At 51.3% G+C, this 15,745-nt stretch overlaps 2 protein-coding genes and 1 pseudogene across 2 annotated transcripts in view; 2 read left to right on the top strand and 1 right to left on the bottom strand.

The window, feature by feature from the left end:
- The first annotated feature begins 1,161 nt into the window (after positions 1-1,161).
- On the top strand, positions 1,162-6,234 carry Mief2 (mitochondrial elongation factor 2). Its single transcript, XM_021176750.3, has 4 exons — positions 1,162-1,279; positions 3,002-3,154; positions 3,349-3,511; positions 4,222-6,234. The coding sequence occupies exons 2-4, from the start codon at positions 3,008-3,010 to the stop codon at positions 5,274-5,276; spliced, it is 1,365 nt and encodes a 454-aa protein (XP_021032409.1). The 5' UTR covers positions 1,162-1,279; positions 3,002-3,007; the 3' UTR covers positions 5,277-6,234.
- Positions 6,235-8,592: 2,358 nt separating this feature from the next.
- LOC147001498 (U6 spliceosomal RNA) lies at positions 8,593-8,688 on the top strand (annotated as a pseudogene).
- A 1,775-nt stretch (positions 8,689-10,463) lies between these two features.
- The window catches only part of Top3a (DNA topoisomerase III alpha), a 36,734-nt gene continuing 31,452 nt past the window's right edge, over positions 10,464-15,745 (bottom strand). Inside the window, exons 18-19 of the mRNA XM_021177566.3 lie at positions 14,578-15,266; positions 10,464-12,896 (exon numbers count right to left, since the gene is read on the bottom strand). Coding sequence (XP_021033225.1) covers positions 12,718-12,896; positions 14,578-15,266 — 868 coding nt within the window. The 3' untranslated portion in view covers positions 10,464-12,717. The remainder of the gene's footprint in view (positions 12,897-14,577; positions 15,267-15,745) is intronic.

Below are 15,745 nucleotides of genomic sequence, written 5' to 3'. Positions count from 1 at the left end.
CTGCGAGGCTTCCCCGGGACCAGAGTTCTGGAACTGGTGAGGCCTGTAGGGGTCCCTCTGGAATTGATCATCACTTCCAGTCTCCAGTCGGAACGTGGAGGGTGGGGTCCAGGCACTGTCGCTTGGGCTGCTGTAGCCCCTGGGGCTGGCCGTGACCCAGGAGTGATGGTGGTAACAAAGTCAGGGACACAGGCACAGGCAGTTTGTGTGTGAGGGATCAGTGGTGGTGGTGGTGGTGAGACTTCCGGGGCTTTGGGACCTAGCCCTTCAGCTTCAGGACTCAACTTTGCTCAAGTGTAACATGGGTCCCCAAAGCTGCCAGAAGCAAGCGAGTACTCACATGTGGCAGCGGCAGCTTAGAGAGCAGGCTGCACAAACACTCACAATTCTCCCTTGGCATCAGAACTCCAGCCACCGTTCTTTATTGGCTTGTTTTGTGCTCTAGAAGATCAGTGTATATCTCCTGGGCCAAGCTCTTAGTGGCCATCTTGCCCTGGCCAGCACACAGTAGGTTTCCTATAAACAGACACAGCTGTTCTATGGAAGTCCAGGGTCTGGCATCCCTGGTTTCAGGAGGGAAGAGACTGATAGAGTTCCCACGACAGATGGCAGAGCTCTTTTCCCATTATGTGTCAGGCAGGCCAAACAGAAATGGAACCACCAGGCACTCTAACACAGGCGAACTTGAGAGGCAGAATGTGGGCCTTTGGGCTAACTGCAGTTTTGTCTGTCTGGCCCACCAAGGGACCGTGAGCTCAGACTCCACACTGAGGCTCTCATTACAAGTACACACAAGGTCAGATGTGAGACTAAGAAGGACTGCTGAGAATTCGATGTCAGTTGTGGCTTTAGTGTGAGGCCCTTTCTCAAGAAACAAAACAAAACACCCGAAAGTAAGTAAACTAGACAAGCCCCTGAATGATTGTCACACTCACCACCTCCACCCCCCAAACCCCCCCTCCGCATCTCCCCTTGCGCTATCAATATAAGCTTGCGCCTTTAAATCCGGAGTGTGCCTGTGGTTTCCGCCCCCGACGGTCCCGGGGCGTGCCTGGCGATCATTGGCTGAGCTGCTCCGTTTTGAGCACGTGTGCGCAGGAGTTGTGCGCTCGGATTGGAGCGAAGGCCTGCTTATCCAGCGTGCCTTTCGGGTCACTTGCCTCCCCGGGCCTGGGCGTTCGGTTCCCGGGGTTTGAACGTTCCATTCCTAGGCGAGTCCTGGGCCTCCAGGGTCCTACTCGCCCTATCCTTGGGTCCATGCGCTGACGCTCGGACGCAGGTACGGCTACAGCGCACGGGGTGGCCGGGGGTCTCCCAGCACTGGGCGTGGCACGCATCCTGGGGCAGGTGGGGGCGTGGCCTGCGGTCACTGCGGTGGGAGGGAGGACTTGGGAACTGAAGAGCAGAGTTCGAATCCCAGCGGTGCCTCTTCCCGACTTGGGTATTGCACATGATTTCCAGGGCCACAGTGACTTCGCTCTTGAATAGAGTCCAAGAGCCTATTTGGTTACACGTTTCTGCTCAGCCATGATCAGAAGCAATCAGCTTTGGCCAGAATGGAAGAACAGGTGAAGTTCAGGCTGTCAAGAGTCAGGTTATTTTGTTATTTTTGTTTTGTTTTGAATAGAGGCTCTATTATGTAACTCTGGCTATCCTCCAACTCAGTGTGTAGACCAGGCTTGCCTTGACTGCCTCTGCCTCTTCAGTGCTGAAATTAAAGGCCTGCACCACCACATAGGGCCTAAGTTGGTTATATTTAGTCACCTATTTTATTCCCTTCTTACTAGAGTTTGAATACAAGACCCCTCTAGGTGTAGGGCTGAGTCCCACTTTAGACAGGTGATGGAATGTAAGCCCCTTCCATTTGCAGAGTGGCTTACTGCTCTGAGGGCAGTGGTAAGCAGTAACAGAGCAGAGCTGTTTCTGAGCTTGGAGTAGGCCCCCTGGCTGCCCTTTGACCTTGCCAGGCTCGAGGACAGGGTCTTATTTTTAGTCTGGAGAGCATGGACAGGTGTCTCAGCTGAGTCACACAGTGCCTAAGGCTTCAGCTACTCTAGGCATCTTGTCACTTGGCAACTGGGTCCCAAGACAGCCATGGCCCCGAAGGAAGGGCTGAAGTCCTTGGTGCCCCAGCAGGCAATGACCTTTCTGGCTTAGTGGCCTGGGCCTGTGGATTTCTATGACTTTTTCCCAAGTTCCTGACTGGGCCAGTCACATACTTCCCAGTCCTTACTGGTACAGTCGTACAAATAAACAGAAGCCCTTGGCTCCAGGCCTTTTTCTCACCTTCTTCCCCTCTCCAACTTTGTTCCAAGTCCATGGGCCCTGGCCAGCTTGTCCTGATTCAGTGTTTATTTAAGGTTACTTCACTCACCACTGCACCCTGGGGCCTTCAGCCTGGCTCTGATGGGGTTGCCCTACCCCAGGTAGTTTTCTTGTCAAGATCTGGGGGGCCACTATTTAGATTCCTGAATTTGCTAAGGGTCTATCAAAGGTCTGACAGGCCCCACCCAGGCAAACTTTCTGGAAACCCATATTACAAGTCTTTCTGGGCCTTTGGGTTCCTCCTGACTGGCTTTCACACAGTATGGCTGTTCTGGGTAGGTCTTGATTAGGAGTGTGAGAACTCGACCAAGAGGCATGGGGAAAATACTCAAGCTTTGGGAGTGGAAGAGTCTCGGGGCTGTGCTGTGTGTCCCAGACCTTAGCACTCAGTTTGTGGCTTGGCAACTTATGTCTTTGTAGACTCAGGGTGGTGATGTTGAACTCAGATTCCCAAGGTCTTGGGGTGAAGTCAGGAGAAAGGCCTGGATCCTTCCTATATGAGCCCTTTTTCAGGGCTTGGAGGCTTGCAGGATTCAGGGAGGGGGCTGGCAGGTCCCCTGATTCCCTCCAAGAAATTCTTTGAGCAGCCCCTTTCTCACGGGTCCCCAGAAACCACCCTCTTGGTCATTGCTAAGCATCTATGCACACTGGCCTTACGAACTGCATCTCATTGCAGGTGACCATGGCAGAGTTCTCCCAGAAGCAGAGGAAACAGAGCGGCAGCGAGGGCCTGGGCAGTGTGGTGGACTTCCTCTTGGCTAATGCTCGATTGGTGCTAGGTGTGGGTGGGGCTGCAGTGCTGGGCATTGCTACCCTGGCTGTAAAGCGGGTAAGGCCAAGGGGGCAAGGCCTGCCTGAAACCTCCACAGGAGGAGGCCAGGCCAGGGAGCTGGGGGACGGTGGGACTTTTGAGGTTGGACTGGAACACGGGGCCCCTACTTTTTCACCCTAGCTTCCTGGTTTGCTTTCCCCCCAGCTTTACCATGGCCCCCGATGCTCTGATCTGTGTCACTTTGCCTGTAGCTCATCGACAGGGCCACCAGCCCTCCAGATGAGGATGACACCAAGGGGGACAGCTGGAAGGAACTGAGCCTGCTGAGAGCCACATCACCCCAAAAGCCCCAACCCCCTCCTGCTGCCTTCAGCCAGCCCCTAGCTCCTGGGTCCCCCTCCCCCTCTGTGCCAGGTGAGCTGCACTGCTTTTCTCTAGTGTGGTGAGCCCCCTGCACATGCCCGTGCAGAAGCTGCCCCTCTTTGGGGGTTGTGGACTCCTCGGATGTTTTGGTTTTTTTTTTGTTTTTTGTTTTTTTTTGTTTTTTGTTTTTTTCGAGACAGGGTTTCTCTGTGTAGCCCTGGCTGTCCTGGAACTCACTTTGTAGACCAGGCTGGCCTCGAACTCAGAAATCCGCCTGCCTCTGCCTCCCGAGTGCTGGGATTAAAGGCGTGCACCACCACGCCCGGCTCCTCGGATGTTTAATAGGTATTGTAGGTTTGTGTTTTTTTTCTGGATAAAACCCAGAACCTCACATACGCCAAGCAAACACTCTACCACTGAGCTATACCACAGCCCTGGGATCCTTGTTTTGGCCTGTCTGCTTTCTAGTATAGCAAGGCTACACCATATGATGGTAGAGAGCCGCAGATGGGGAAACTGAGGCCTGGAGAGGGGCAGGATCTGTCTTACCCATTCTTCATGAAGTTGTTGTAGAAGCCAAAGTGTTGGGATTCCAGGCCAATGACTTTGTCATCATGCCCTCACTGTACTATGTCCTAACGTCAGGGCTTTCTCAGTGGCTATTATAGGTGAGCATGGAGCCCAATGCCATCACCCAGCTAGTGAGCAGGTCGAGTTTTCATAACCTTCTGATATGTTCTCCTGGATGCTTCCCTCCGCAGTGGAGCCCACGCCCACTCATTCTCCCATGACACCTAAGCTCAGCACTGTAGCACCCCTGTGCCTGACGTTCCAGGAGAGGCTGCTGGCCTTCGAGCGCAAGCACGTGATTACCCCAGAAGCCCACGTGACGTTGGTGAAACAGCTGACTGGAGACATTGCCTTGGAGCTGCAGGCCTACTTGAGGAGCAAGTTCCCAGAACTGCCCTTTGGTGCACTCGTGCCTGGTGGGCCTCTCTACGACGGGCTCCAGGCAGGGACTGCTGAGCGCGTGCGCCTACTGGCGCCTCTGGAGTTGGAGCCGGGGCTATGGAGCCTGGTACCTGGCGTGGACACTGTGGCCAGGGAGCCTCGATGCTGGGCTGTACGCAGGACTCAGCTTGAGTTTCATCCCCGTGGGTGCAGCCCATGGGACCGCTTCCTGGTGGGGGGCTACCTCTCCTCCCGCGTCTTGCTGGAGCTGCTACGGAAGGCCCTGTCAGCCTCCGTCAACTGGCCAGCCATTGGCAGCCTGCTCGGGTGTCTGATCTGGCCCGATGTGGCTTCGGAGGAGCTGCTGCTCAAAGTGCAACACGAGTGCCTGGAGTTCACTTTAGCTGTGCTCATGGTAGTCCCTGGGGCCAGCACTGATGACCGCCTGCTGCTGGCTTGGCCCCTAGAGGGGCTAGCCAGCAATCTCTGGCTGCAGGATCTATATCCAGTAGAGACCGCCCGTTTGCGGGCCCTAGATGACCGGGATGCTGGTACTCGTGGGAGGTTGTTGTTGCTGCTGTGTGGTGTCTGTCGTGGCCATCCGGCTCTAGTGCGGCTGGGCTGGAGCCACCTGACTCAGGTGGTTCTGCATCTGGGTGAAGAGGAAGTGGCCTGGACTGAGGAGGCCTTGGGGGAACGGTTTCTGCAAGCCCTGGAGTTTCTGGTGGGCAGCTTGGAGCAGGCTAGCCTGCCCTGTCACTTCAACCCCAGTGTGAACCTCTTGGGTAACTTTCGGGAAGAGGAGATTGATGACATTGGCTACGTGTTATATAGCGGTCTTCAGGTTCCTGAAAGCCTATTCTAGGTAAATGAGGACTGTAATTGACATGTTTTCTGATGCTGGAGAGCAGCGGCCACCTCCCTCCCAGGACACTGCAGTGTGGTTTGCTTTATTTTAGCCAGAGTGGAGGGGGAGTGACATCACCTAAGCCCACACGTGGGCATGTGCCTGGGTGATGGTGATCAAGAATCTCAAACCCAGAGAGTCTGGGTTGCTGACATCTGAGTGTGGCTGGCCTGCCCTGGCTGACCACTTTCAGTGCCAGCCACACTAATGGCCCTTAGCCGTCTGGGGTTCATTTAGGGACTAGGGCTCAGGCCGCCATCACCAGCAATGAACTCACAAAGAATGAGATGTGGCTTTTGATTTCCTAGGCTTCACCGAGGCCAAGACTGGTTCCAACATTTTGTCAAAAAAGGAAAATGTTCTTGGGTGGGTAACAGCCCCAGGTCTCCTGGAGGCACTCCCAGGGGGTCAGCTGGAGGACAGCTGCTTAGCTGCTGAAGGACAGTGGCTTCCTGATGGTGGTGCATTTGTCTTTCTGATTAAGTCCTCAGGCCTTGAAGCTGAAGTTGACTCCCTCGCTGCCTGCCTTATACCCCAGGGAAGGGAGGTCTTGTTCTCTTCTGCTTGGTTTTCTCTATGGGCCACAAATTACCTCTGGGAGAACTCCTTCCTCACTGGGGGCTGAACTCTGTGCTGTCTATGCAAGGCAATCCCATTGAGGCTGCTCCTAGATCTCACTGCAGGGTAGAGGACACGCCCCTCCCAGAGGCCTGTGTGCAGATCTGGCCTCTGCAGCGTGCCAAAATATTCATGATAGATGTGTGTCCTCACCTTGCACCCTGGTCCAGGTAGCATGGCTGGAGGAGGGAGACTGTCTCCCCTACAAGGGGGGCTTTCTATTTTAGGTACCACCCCCTTAAACACACTGAAACAAAGCCATGCCTTGAAGATGTGAATAAAAGGAGAAAGAACTGTATACATGTGTGATTCTTGCTGGCAGGAGATGGTCTTGGTTGTAGGTCATTGCTTGGAGCTTCACACGTCTTGTGGCTGGATGTGAGGTTTGAGAGTCCTCTTGGAGAAGTAAAATAATATTTTCAAGCTGATGAGATGACTGTACCCTCATCTGCTACCAGCTATAACAGGGCAGTGACCTCCTGCCATTTGCACTATGGGAAAACAGTTGTTGGGTCTCAGCCTGAGAGGCCATCATGTGTAGCCTCAATAACAACTGATGATCCACCTACCATACACCAGCCAGTTGAGGGACACTGCCCACCTACCATACACCAGCCAGTTGAGGGACACCGCCCACCTACCATACACCAGCCAGTTGAGGGACACCGCCCACCTACCATACACCAGCCAATTGAGGGACACTGCCCACCTACCATACACCAGCCAGTTGAGGGACACTGCCCACCTACTGTACACCAGCCAGTTGAGGGACACTGCCCAGGCTTTTGGTTCAGACCATTCCTGCCTCATCTGCGCCTTCACCCATGGTTTTATCTGGCCTTGAGTTCATGCTACAATCTGATGACGCAGACTTCCAAGCTTGTGAGAAATTTAGGGCATGTGTGTGTGTGTCCTTTGGAGACAAGGTATCCAAAAGGCAGATGGGTAGGGAGAGAGGTACCTCATTCCTCTGGTCCCTACCTGGGCCTTCAATCCTAGGTATGGTCTGTGACATTTGCACATTTTGTCTGTCTATCTGTCTCCCTGCCCTCCCTCCCATATATATATACATATATATATATATATATATATATATATATATATATTGTTTGTTTGTTTGTTCTGTTTTGTTTTTTGTTTTTCGAGACAGGGTTTCTCTGTGTAGCCCTGGCTGGCCTCAAACTCAGAAATCCGCCTGCCTCTGCCTCCCGGGTGCTGGGATTAAAAGCGTGTGCCACCATGCCGGGCTTTTGATTTGCTTTCTACTGACCAAAAACAACTTGGGGAGGAAAGGGTTTATTTAGTTCACACATACTGAGTCACAGTCGACTGGGGGAAGCCAAGGCAGGAACTCAAGCAGGGAAGGAACCTGGAGGCAGGAGCTGATGCAGAGAACATAAATGCTACTTACGGTCTTGTTCCTGATTGCTTGTTCAGTGTTCTTACAGAATCCAGGAACAGCTGCCCTGGAATGGCCCTGCCCGTGGCTGGCTAGGTTGTTCCACATTAGCCATGAATCAAGACAATGCCCTACAGGCTCGCCTACTGGACGATCTGATGGAAACATTTTCTAGAATAAATTCCCTCTTCTCAGATGACTCTAGCTTGTGTTAACATAAAACTAGCCAGCACATTGTCTAGAACAAGAGCATCCATCCCATCACAAACGAGGCAGCTGAGTCTCCATAGGTATGGAATAGGGGAGTCAGGAGCCACGTCCGGCTCAGCAGTTCTCAGTCATGGGACACCCAGGAGTATTACCTGTGTAGACTTTAAGATCTCCAGGGCACTCAGTTTTGAACCTGTGAACTCTATGGTATAAATATGAAGTGTCTCTAAAAGGCTCATGTATTGAAGGTTTGGTCCATGGTGGCTGATGATTCTGTCATGTTCAGAAGAAAATATCTGTACTAGCACAAAGAGGCAGGGGCACAGCTCAGGGGCAGAGCCTGCATCTAGAATGAGGTCCTGGCTTCAGTCATCAGCAAAATTACCAGCAACTGAGCTCAGCAGTGGAGGGCCAGCCCACTGGCACTTGACATGATTTGCCTATCAGACTGTTGCTATGATAGGGACACATCTGACAGCTGCCATTAGAGTTGTTTTCAGAGGTTTCCACCCAAGGAAAATGGGACTCATGGCTGTCCTAGTTTTTTTGCTAAGTTGGCACAGGTAGGGTCACCAGGGATGAAGGGACATCAATTAAGAAAATGTCCCCATCAGACTGGCTTATAGGTAGGTGTGTGAGTCTGTGAGACATTTTCTTTTCTTGAGCCTGTAGTTGTTGGGAACTGAACTTTTTAGGACCCCTGTTCGCTCTGGTCAACCCCACTCTCTCCAGTCGGTCCTGCTCGCTCCGGCCCAAAGATTTATTTATTATTATAAGTAAGTACACCGTAGCTGTCTTCAGATGCACCAGAAGAGGGCGTCAGATCTCATTATGGGTGGTTATGAGCCATCATGTAGTTGCATGAATCCAAGTTGAATTTATTTAAAAGCAGAAAAGTAAAGGAAGAAGAGAGACAAGAGGGGCGAGATCTATGAGTGAACAGGGGGCAGGATGAGTGTGGGCCTATAGGTACAGGATAAGGGTGGCTCTCAAGTTACATCTCTAAACTGCTAAGAAACGTCCCTCCCTGCTTTTGCGGTAGCTTAGGTGCTCATTTTAGCAGTACATTCAAAGAACAGAGAGATTAGCATGGCCCCTGCACAAAAGGATGACATGCAAATTTACGAAGTATGTCCTAGAGACTCAATGGGCTACTACATTACCCTGGCCTTAAATTAAGGCAAGCCTGCTTACTGCCCCAAGTGTCTTTGGGGTATACACCTTGTCTCCATAGGCAATTTTGGTTTTATCAGTGCTGTCTGAAAAATTTCAACTCCATTAGCAGGGCCCACAAGCCAGATGTTACTCCTCTGATCCTGCTTCAAGGTAACCATAGCAGCACCTCAAACTACATAGTCAGCAGAGCCAGGTACTAGCACCTGGGAGGCTGAGGCAGGAGGACTAGGACTTCAAGGTCATATTACATCATAAATACAAGCACAGCTGTAAGACAAGGTGGGGAAGGAGGGAGGAAAAAAGAACCAACAAGGGTGTGGAATAATAAGACTAAAATGGTCAGACATAAACATTTAAAGTTAGCTAAAAGGGTCAACATTTCATTGCTATACATATGTCCAAAATGGCTGAAATGCCACCCAGGGAGCAGTGAACGCATGTCACAGCAGCACCACACACCAGAGCGGTACAGCAGTCCCTCTCGTTTGCTTCAGTGCCCTGCAGTCCACTGTGGGTACAAAATTCTCTCAGAGGTGAGGGAGACAGACAGACAGATGTGTGAATGTCACAGGCTACACATGGGACTGAAGATCCATGTAGAGACCGGAAGAATGAGGCATCTCTCTCCCCAGCCCTGACTATCTGCCTTTTGGACACCCTGTCCCCAAAGGATCCACGTCCTGAGTGTCTCACAGGCTTGGAAGTCTGCGTCATCAGATTGTAGCATGAGCTCAAGGCCAGATAAAACCACGGCTGAAGGCTCAGTGGAGGCAGGGTGACATGCAAATCCGAGTGCCACCTGCTCTGTCTCTTGGATTATACTCATGTCTGTAAATTAATCTGTGATAGGAGGAAAAAGTTGGGAATTTTAACAAAGTTTTGTGAGGGTGCTCTCTTTGTGGTGCCGAATCTCAACTTCTTTGCATAACTCCTTCAGTCCTGGGACATCAACTGCAACTGAGGCTGCACCTTCAACAATAGCCTTCCATGGCCTCTCACAGTGCTGAGCCTCAGCTGCTCTTCATGACCCCTTCCTGCCTTCCAAACCAGCACCACCTGGGTGAGTCTTACACATTACCAAGTCCCGCTGCAGCAGGAGGACAACCTTGGCTATCTCCGGAACACAGCCTCTTTGTGATCTCAGAAAACACTTCCCAGAAGATTTCACCTCAGTGATGCTGGTCTCTTTTTAATCACCACCAGTTTCTTAGCTGCAGCTAACCAGTATCAACTGTTCCAGTAGTCCCTTCTATTCTTTTTTTTTTTTTTAAAGATTTATTTATTTATTATATATAAGTACACTGTAGCTGTCTTCAGACACTCCAGAAGAGGGAGTCAGATCTTGTTGCAGATGGTTGTGAGCCACCATGTGGTTGCTGGGATTTGAACTCTGGACCTTCAGAAGAGCAGTCGGGTGCTCTTACCCACTGAGCCATCTCTCCAGCCCTCCCTTCTATTCTTGACTCCAAAGCTAGAGCCACATACCACATACTAACATTCTTCTCTGTTGAAATTTCTTGAGCCAGCAGGTCTTCACAGTTCAAATCACCCTCAGCACTTCCATATTCCTAATAGGATTGCCCATTAAACCCCACCTAAAGCACTGGCTTTCTAAATCCAAAGTCCCCAAATCCACATTCTTCCAAATAAAAACACGGTCAGGTCTACTGCAACAATACCCTACTCCAACTTCCTTCTTAGGGTTTTACTGTTGTGAACAGACACCATGACCAAGGCAACTCTTATAAAGGACATTTAATTGGGGCTGGCTTACAGGTTCAAAGGTTCAGTCTATTATAATCATGGCAGGAAGCATGGCAGCATCCAGGCAACATGGGGCTGGAGGAGCTGAGAGTTCTATATCTTGATAAAGGCAGACAAGTGAAGACTGACATCCATGTGGCTAGGAGGGTCTCATTGCCCACCCCTATAGTGACATACTTCCTCCAACAAGGCCACACCTCCTAATAGTGCCACTTCCTGGGCCAAGCATATTCAAACCACCACACCGCCCTTCTAGAGGACTAGAGTTTGGCTCCTAGCACCCATACTGGGTGGTTTACAACTACCTGTAACTTCAGCTCCATGGGCTTGATGCCCTCTTCTGGCCTTGGTGATATCTGTGCACATGTAGCATACACTCAGACATGCATAATGAAACCTCCTATCCTTCATGGCCTTAGCATGGGACTCTAATAGGTGCATCCCTGAACTCAGCCTCTGATGACATCCTTGATGGCCATGTAAGCCCCCACTCAACCTTCAGCATCTCTGCCACCAGCACCCCTCCATCCTCCAGCACCCTTCCATCTGGCAATCCCACTTCCATCCTCCCCCTTCCTCTCCCGGTTTGGTTCCCTCCCACTGCCCTTCCTTACCCACACACATCTCCCCCCTCACATTCATTCAAGGACTTCATACAGTGAACCAAGGGAACAATTATCACTCCCTCCCAACATCTGTCCCCTCGACCAGGCAGCTAACAGAGACCTCAACACTATCTGGGAATGTGTCCCCTTCCCCCTGACAGATCCATCCCAAACACAAACTGCTCTAGGTCTAGTCTGCCATCACTGGACCTAACAGACTCTCCAGCCCCTAGCCCTGGACAGCCAGCCTCCCCTCCCCTTCACTCTCCTCTTCATTTCTCCCTCTTTTTCTCTCTTCCTCTGGTCCTCCAGGAAAACTAACTACTTGCTATTTCTTTCAGGTTTTGTTTTGTTTTTTAAGGTAACAGCTGACTTTAGAATCCAGAACTTTCAATTGTAGAATCAACACACATTCGTGGCTGTGTCTCCAGTCTTGTGCTTAGATTGAGACAACTGCCTGACCAAGGTCAGTTGTTATCCTTGCCAGCTTCGATAGAATGTCAAACCCTGTCATTCTCACTCTCAAGTGCCAGACGTGGTGGTGTATGCCTTAAATCCCAGCACTCAGGCAGGCAGATCTCCAGGACTACATAGAGAAATACTGTCTTGAAAAACAAAACAAAGTCTAAGCAGCAATAAAGACCTTGGACAAAATTTCCAAATAAACAAACAAATAGAAGGCAGGCAGGGCAGCACACACCTTTATCTCCAGCCCTCTGGAGGCAGAGGCCGACCTAGGCACAGCAGGTACATGAGGTTTCCATTGAAGTGTTCAAACAGATAAGGCCAGCTGTGAGTGGTGGACCAGGGTCAGACCCTAAATGCAGGCTGCAAACAGTGCCCCTGAGCAGTGGTAGGAACAGTCACCAGTGAAACCCTGCTGCCGGCCAGGCTGAGAGTTCCTGTCTAATCAAGGCTATTGCTCTGACCTGAAGACAACCCGAGTTGCTTCACTAACTTGTAACTCAAGGAACAATTCCCATTTCACTTCTCAAGTGTGGGACAATGCTGGGTACAGTCACAGTCTCCTTCCTCTACAAAGGTCAGTGTCCCAGGATCTGCCAGTTTCAAGGGACAAGCCACAGCTAGAGAGTCCCAGGAAGAGGTCCCTTGGCCTTCACTGGCTCCTGCTGGCGTCCCAGACCGAATGCCACCGGAAAATATGGATGCATTTTTTTTTTTTTTATTGAGGCACATGAGCTATGGGTGTCCTAGATGGAGCAGGAGCGGAAGCTTCTGCCGTCACACAGGCTAGCCACTTCTCCAACAGCTGTGCAGAGAAGGCCCGCACGGATGCTGGGGCTGGCCGAAAGCAGTACCTGCTTTTCACTTGGCAGACTGGCCACGGTCAGGGCTTGGAAGGCCACCCAAGGTCAGTTCTGCTTACATGCTGACTGCCCATCTCATTTTCCATCAGTGCAGCAGCCAGAGTCACTGTGAGCCGCAGACAGAGCTGCAGCATCTGGCAGAGCCAGCCAAACTTTCAGACATGTCTGGTCTTTGTACTCAACAAAGGAAGGCCAACTTTAAAACCCAGTACTTCCCTAGGTTTCCAGGACAGTGCACAGCCACCTGGTTCCAGCTAGTTCATTCCTGGTCTAGGCAACTTCTTCCACCTCCCAGGCTATCATCTGTTCTGAGGACAAAAGGACCGGGTGTGTCCAGGCTGGTGACAAATGCTACATTTCCGAGGCTTTTTTACTGTGGACCCTGCATCTGAGGAACCAGCTCTTGGTCTTTTGCTTGCAGCCTCTGGTCTCTGGGCTTTTCCTCTGCCTCCTGGCCATGCAGGGGCTGCAAAACTCCCTGTGGGAGATAGGAAAGATGTGTTCACAATTGATACCATCAGGAACTAGGCCCCATGGCCGGTGTGGTGGTACATGTCTACAATGCTAGTACCTGAGGGGCAGAAGGGTAGCCCAAGGTCAGCCTGGGCTACATGAGGGGCAGAAGGGTAGCCCAAGGTCAGCCTGTCTCAAACAAAACCAAAATCAAAAGGCACAACATTGGGTAGAGGTGTCAACTTTCACAAGGCAGGTGAACCAAGGACCAGACACCCTGCTTTGTAAAGGCCGGCTCTCTGTCAAGGGCATGGTGTGCTTAGCACATGTCACTTGCTTTTTCTTTTTAAGCTATTTTATTTTTACTCATGTGTATGTATATGAGCACGTGTGTCTGCAGAAGAGGACACTGGACTCCCTGGAGCTAGGTACGGATGATTGATGTGGGTGCTGGAACTGAACTCAGGTCCCTCTGGAAGAGCAGCGAGTGTACTTAGTAACTGAGCCGACTCGCCAGCCCTGCTTTCTTATTTTAAAGAAACTCAAGTTCTTAGAGACACTGCTGTGATGAGGCAGCTGTGGTCATTTTCTATATACACTTCCAATGTAACAGAAACTCAAGCACACAGTAGCAGAGAGGGAGTCTGCGTTCACCAGCCAGATGCCCTGCTTTACCTTGCCTGCAAGGAACCCTGAGAACTTGAACTCTCGTTTATACGCAGGCCTCAGAGCTGCCCTGTCACTGAGGTTAATTCATCATCATGTCATTTCTGGTGACCCTAGAAAGTCTCAACTATGGACAAGGCCAGGGTCTCTGCAGTTATTTCAAATATGGGAAAGGCAAAAGATGCTCTGTCTGGTGGCCTGAAGTCCTGTGCTTTTCACCAAGTCTTCCAGTATTTCTTAGATCTGAAGGTACAACTACAGGGGTCGTATGACGTCAGCCGTGGGAACACATGCCTGGTATTCTGGTACTCAGGAGGCTGAGGCAGAAGGTCTGCAAGCTTGAGTCCAGTCTGGCCTATATATATCACCTGCCTCAAAATGTGCACCCCAGACACAAAGAGTGGTAGGTAGCATCTCCCTGCTGAGGAGACTGAGGCAGATAGGCTCAGCCACCCGAGATGCAAAAGATCTGCTTAGCTTTGGGCTAGATAAGGTGGTTTATTTACTGCTGTGCACTGCAGGGCAAGGACCCATGTAAACCAGTGTCTGGGTACCAGTCCTATAGCATTCATTCCCGAGGCACTGGCAGGGCCATGTAGCTCTGGGCATACCCATATATCTGTACAGTCAGTGTGCCATTAGGTAAAATGAGGCTGCTATCAAGGACCTAGCAAGGGTGAGTCTGCAGGGGGGAAGACGGTTGTTATTCCCACCTTGGGCCCTGTCACTGTGATACCAAATAGAGCCCTTCACTGGCCTGAGCCTACCTCACTTGTGAAACTGTGATGTAATGCAGATGAAAGACGCCTGATATAGGGAGTGTATTTATCACAGTGCTGGGCACAGCAACTACTCTTTTAATGTGAACCCAAGATCCCATGGGTCATACTGTACTCAACAACGAGGAAACAGGCAACGCAATGCCCTGCTGATCCTCACTACACCGATCTGCCTTCCCTCTGCCTTCCCTCCTTGTCTGGTCTCTGCATGGCTACCCACTGTGAACACCTATGTAGAGATCCCCTGTCCTGCTGCCTCACCTGGGGCCACGTTCTCATCCACCCACTGAAAGAAGCCACACTGTTGCTCTCGTGGCTTGGCACAGGTGTGGAACTGGCGTCCTTTGTTGGGTCCATCCTTCTGTACAGTCCGTGTGACAGCAGGCTGCCCGCACAGGCAGGATGTACCTCCATCACTGTCACTGCCAAGGTTGCCAAACCCATCCATGTGGCTGCCTACGCTGGATGGGCATCCTACAGAGCTGCCTGGGGGTCCTGATGCAGAGGTGGGGGTCCCTCCTCCAGTGGAATGGCTGCTGTCAGCCCACAGGAAGAAGTTGCAGTCACCACTACTGCACTTGTAGAAATGCCGGCCCTGGTTGGGGCCCTGCTTGCGGACAGTGAGCAGCACAGCCTCCCGGCCACAATTGCAGGTCACAGAGTTGCTTTCACCAGCAGTAGTGGGTGGTAGCAAGGTTTGGGCCACTGTCTTTGAAGGTCCAGTATGTCTATTAACCAGAGGTTGAGACAGGTTATGCTGACTGCTGTCCATCCTGTTGAGGGCCTGGCTGGCCTGCAGGTGGCCAGAGGGCTGGCTAGCTCTTGGGAGAGCCCGTGGAAATCGCAGGCCGAAGATTTCCTTCAAAGTCTCATCACATCCACCTATGCAGCCGACAAACTCCAGGGGCATAGTTGGGGGAAGGCTACCACGCTTAAACTTCAACTTCAACCTAGTGAGGCCAAGATGAGACAAGCTGTTATTCTTTGCCCTGGTGCACAGCGGTGGCAGCCACAGCCTCCCTGCTTATCCCAGAAGCCCATTCCAAGTACAGAGCAGGGGCAGACAGATCAACTCTCAGACTCTAAGAGACCTTCCAAATTGAGGCACCTCTGCAAAGTTCTACTTCTCTGTCACTGTCCCCCTCAGGACTCTGGGGCTCTTTCAAGGGCAGAAAGTCAAGATGGGTAAGAATGGATCTAGTCAACCCCCATGCTTCCACAGGTGCTCAATGCAGAAACGATGAAACGTGATGGTTCAGTGAGCACAGGACAGAGATGGCTGTGTTTACATCCCATCTTGCCTGAATGAAAAGCAGCATTACTCTCTTCATGGTGATGCTGTGTATCTGCTTTGGAAAGTAAGTGTTTTTTTCTATAAATCATTTTAAAACTATGTCAGTAAGAAATGCGTGTGCCAACCTGGGCATGG

Source organism: Mus caroli, unplaced genomic scaffold (genome assembly GCF_978045245.1).
Source record: "Mus caroli unplaced genomic scaffold, Mus_caroli_1 scaffold_13, whole genome shotgun sequence".
Taxonomy (NCBI): Eukaryota; Metazoa; Chordata; class Mammalia; order Rodentia; family Muridae; genus Mus; species Mus caroli.
The sequence above is the reverse complement of the archived record's forward strand: the minus strand, read 5'-3'. Positions and strand labels throughout refer to the sequence as shown.

Bases quoted from the DNA above. Each gene is read 5' to 3' on its own strand.
- Mief2 (XM_021176750.3), top strand. From the start codon at position 3,008: ATGGCAGAGTTCTCCCAGAAGCAGAGGAAACAGAGCGGCAGCGAGGGC. The intron at 3,155-3,348 runs GTAAGGCCAAGG...CTTTGCCTGTAG, and splicing joins CTACCCTGGCTGTAAAGCGG to CTCATCGACAGGGCCACCAG. The intron at 3,512-4,221 runs GTGAGCTGCACT...TTCCCTCCGCAG, and splicing joins CCCCTCCCCCTCTGTGCCAG to TGGAGCCCACGCCCACTCAT.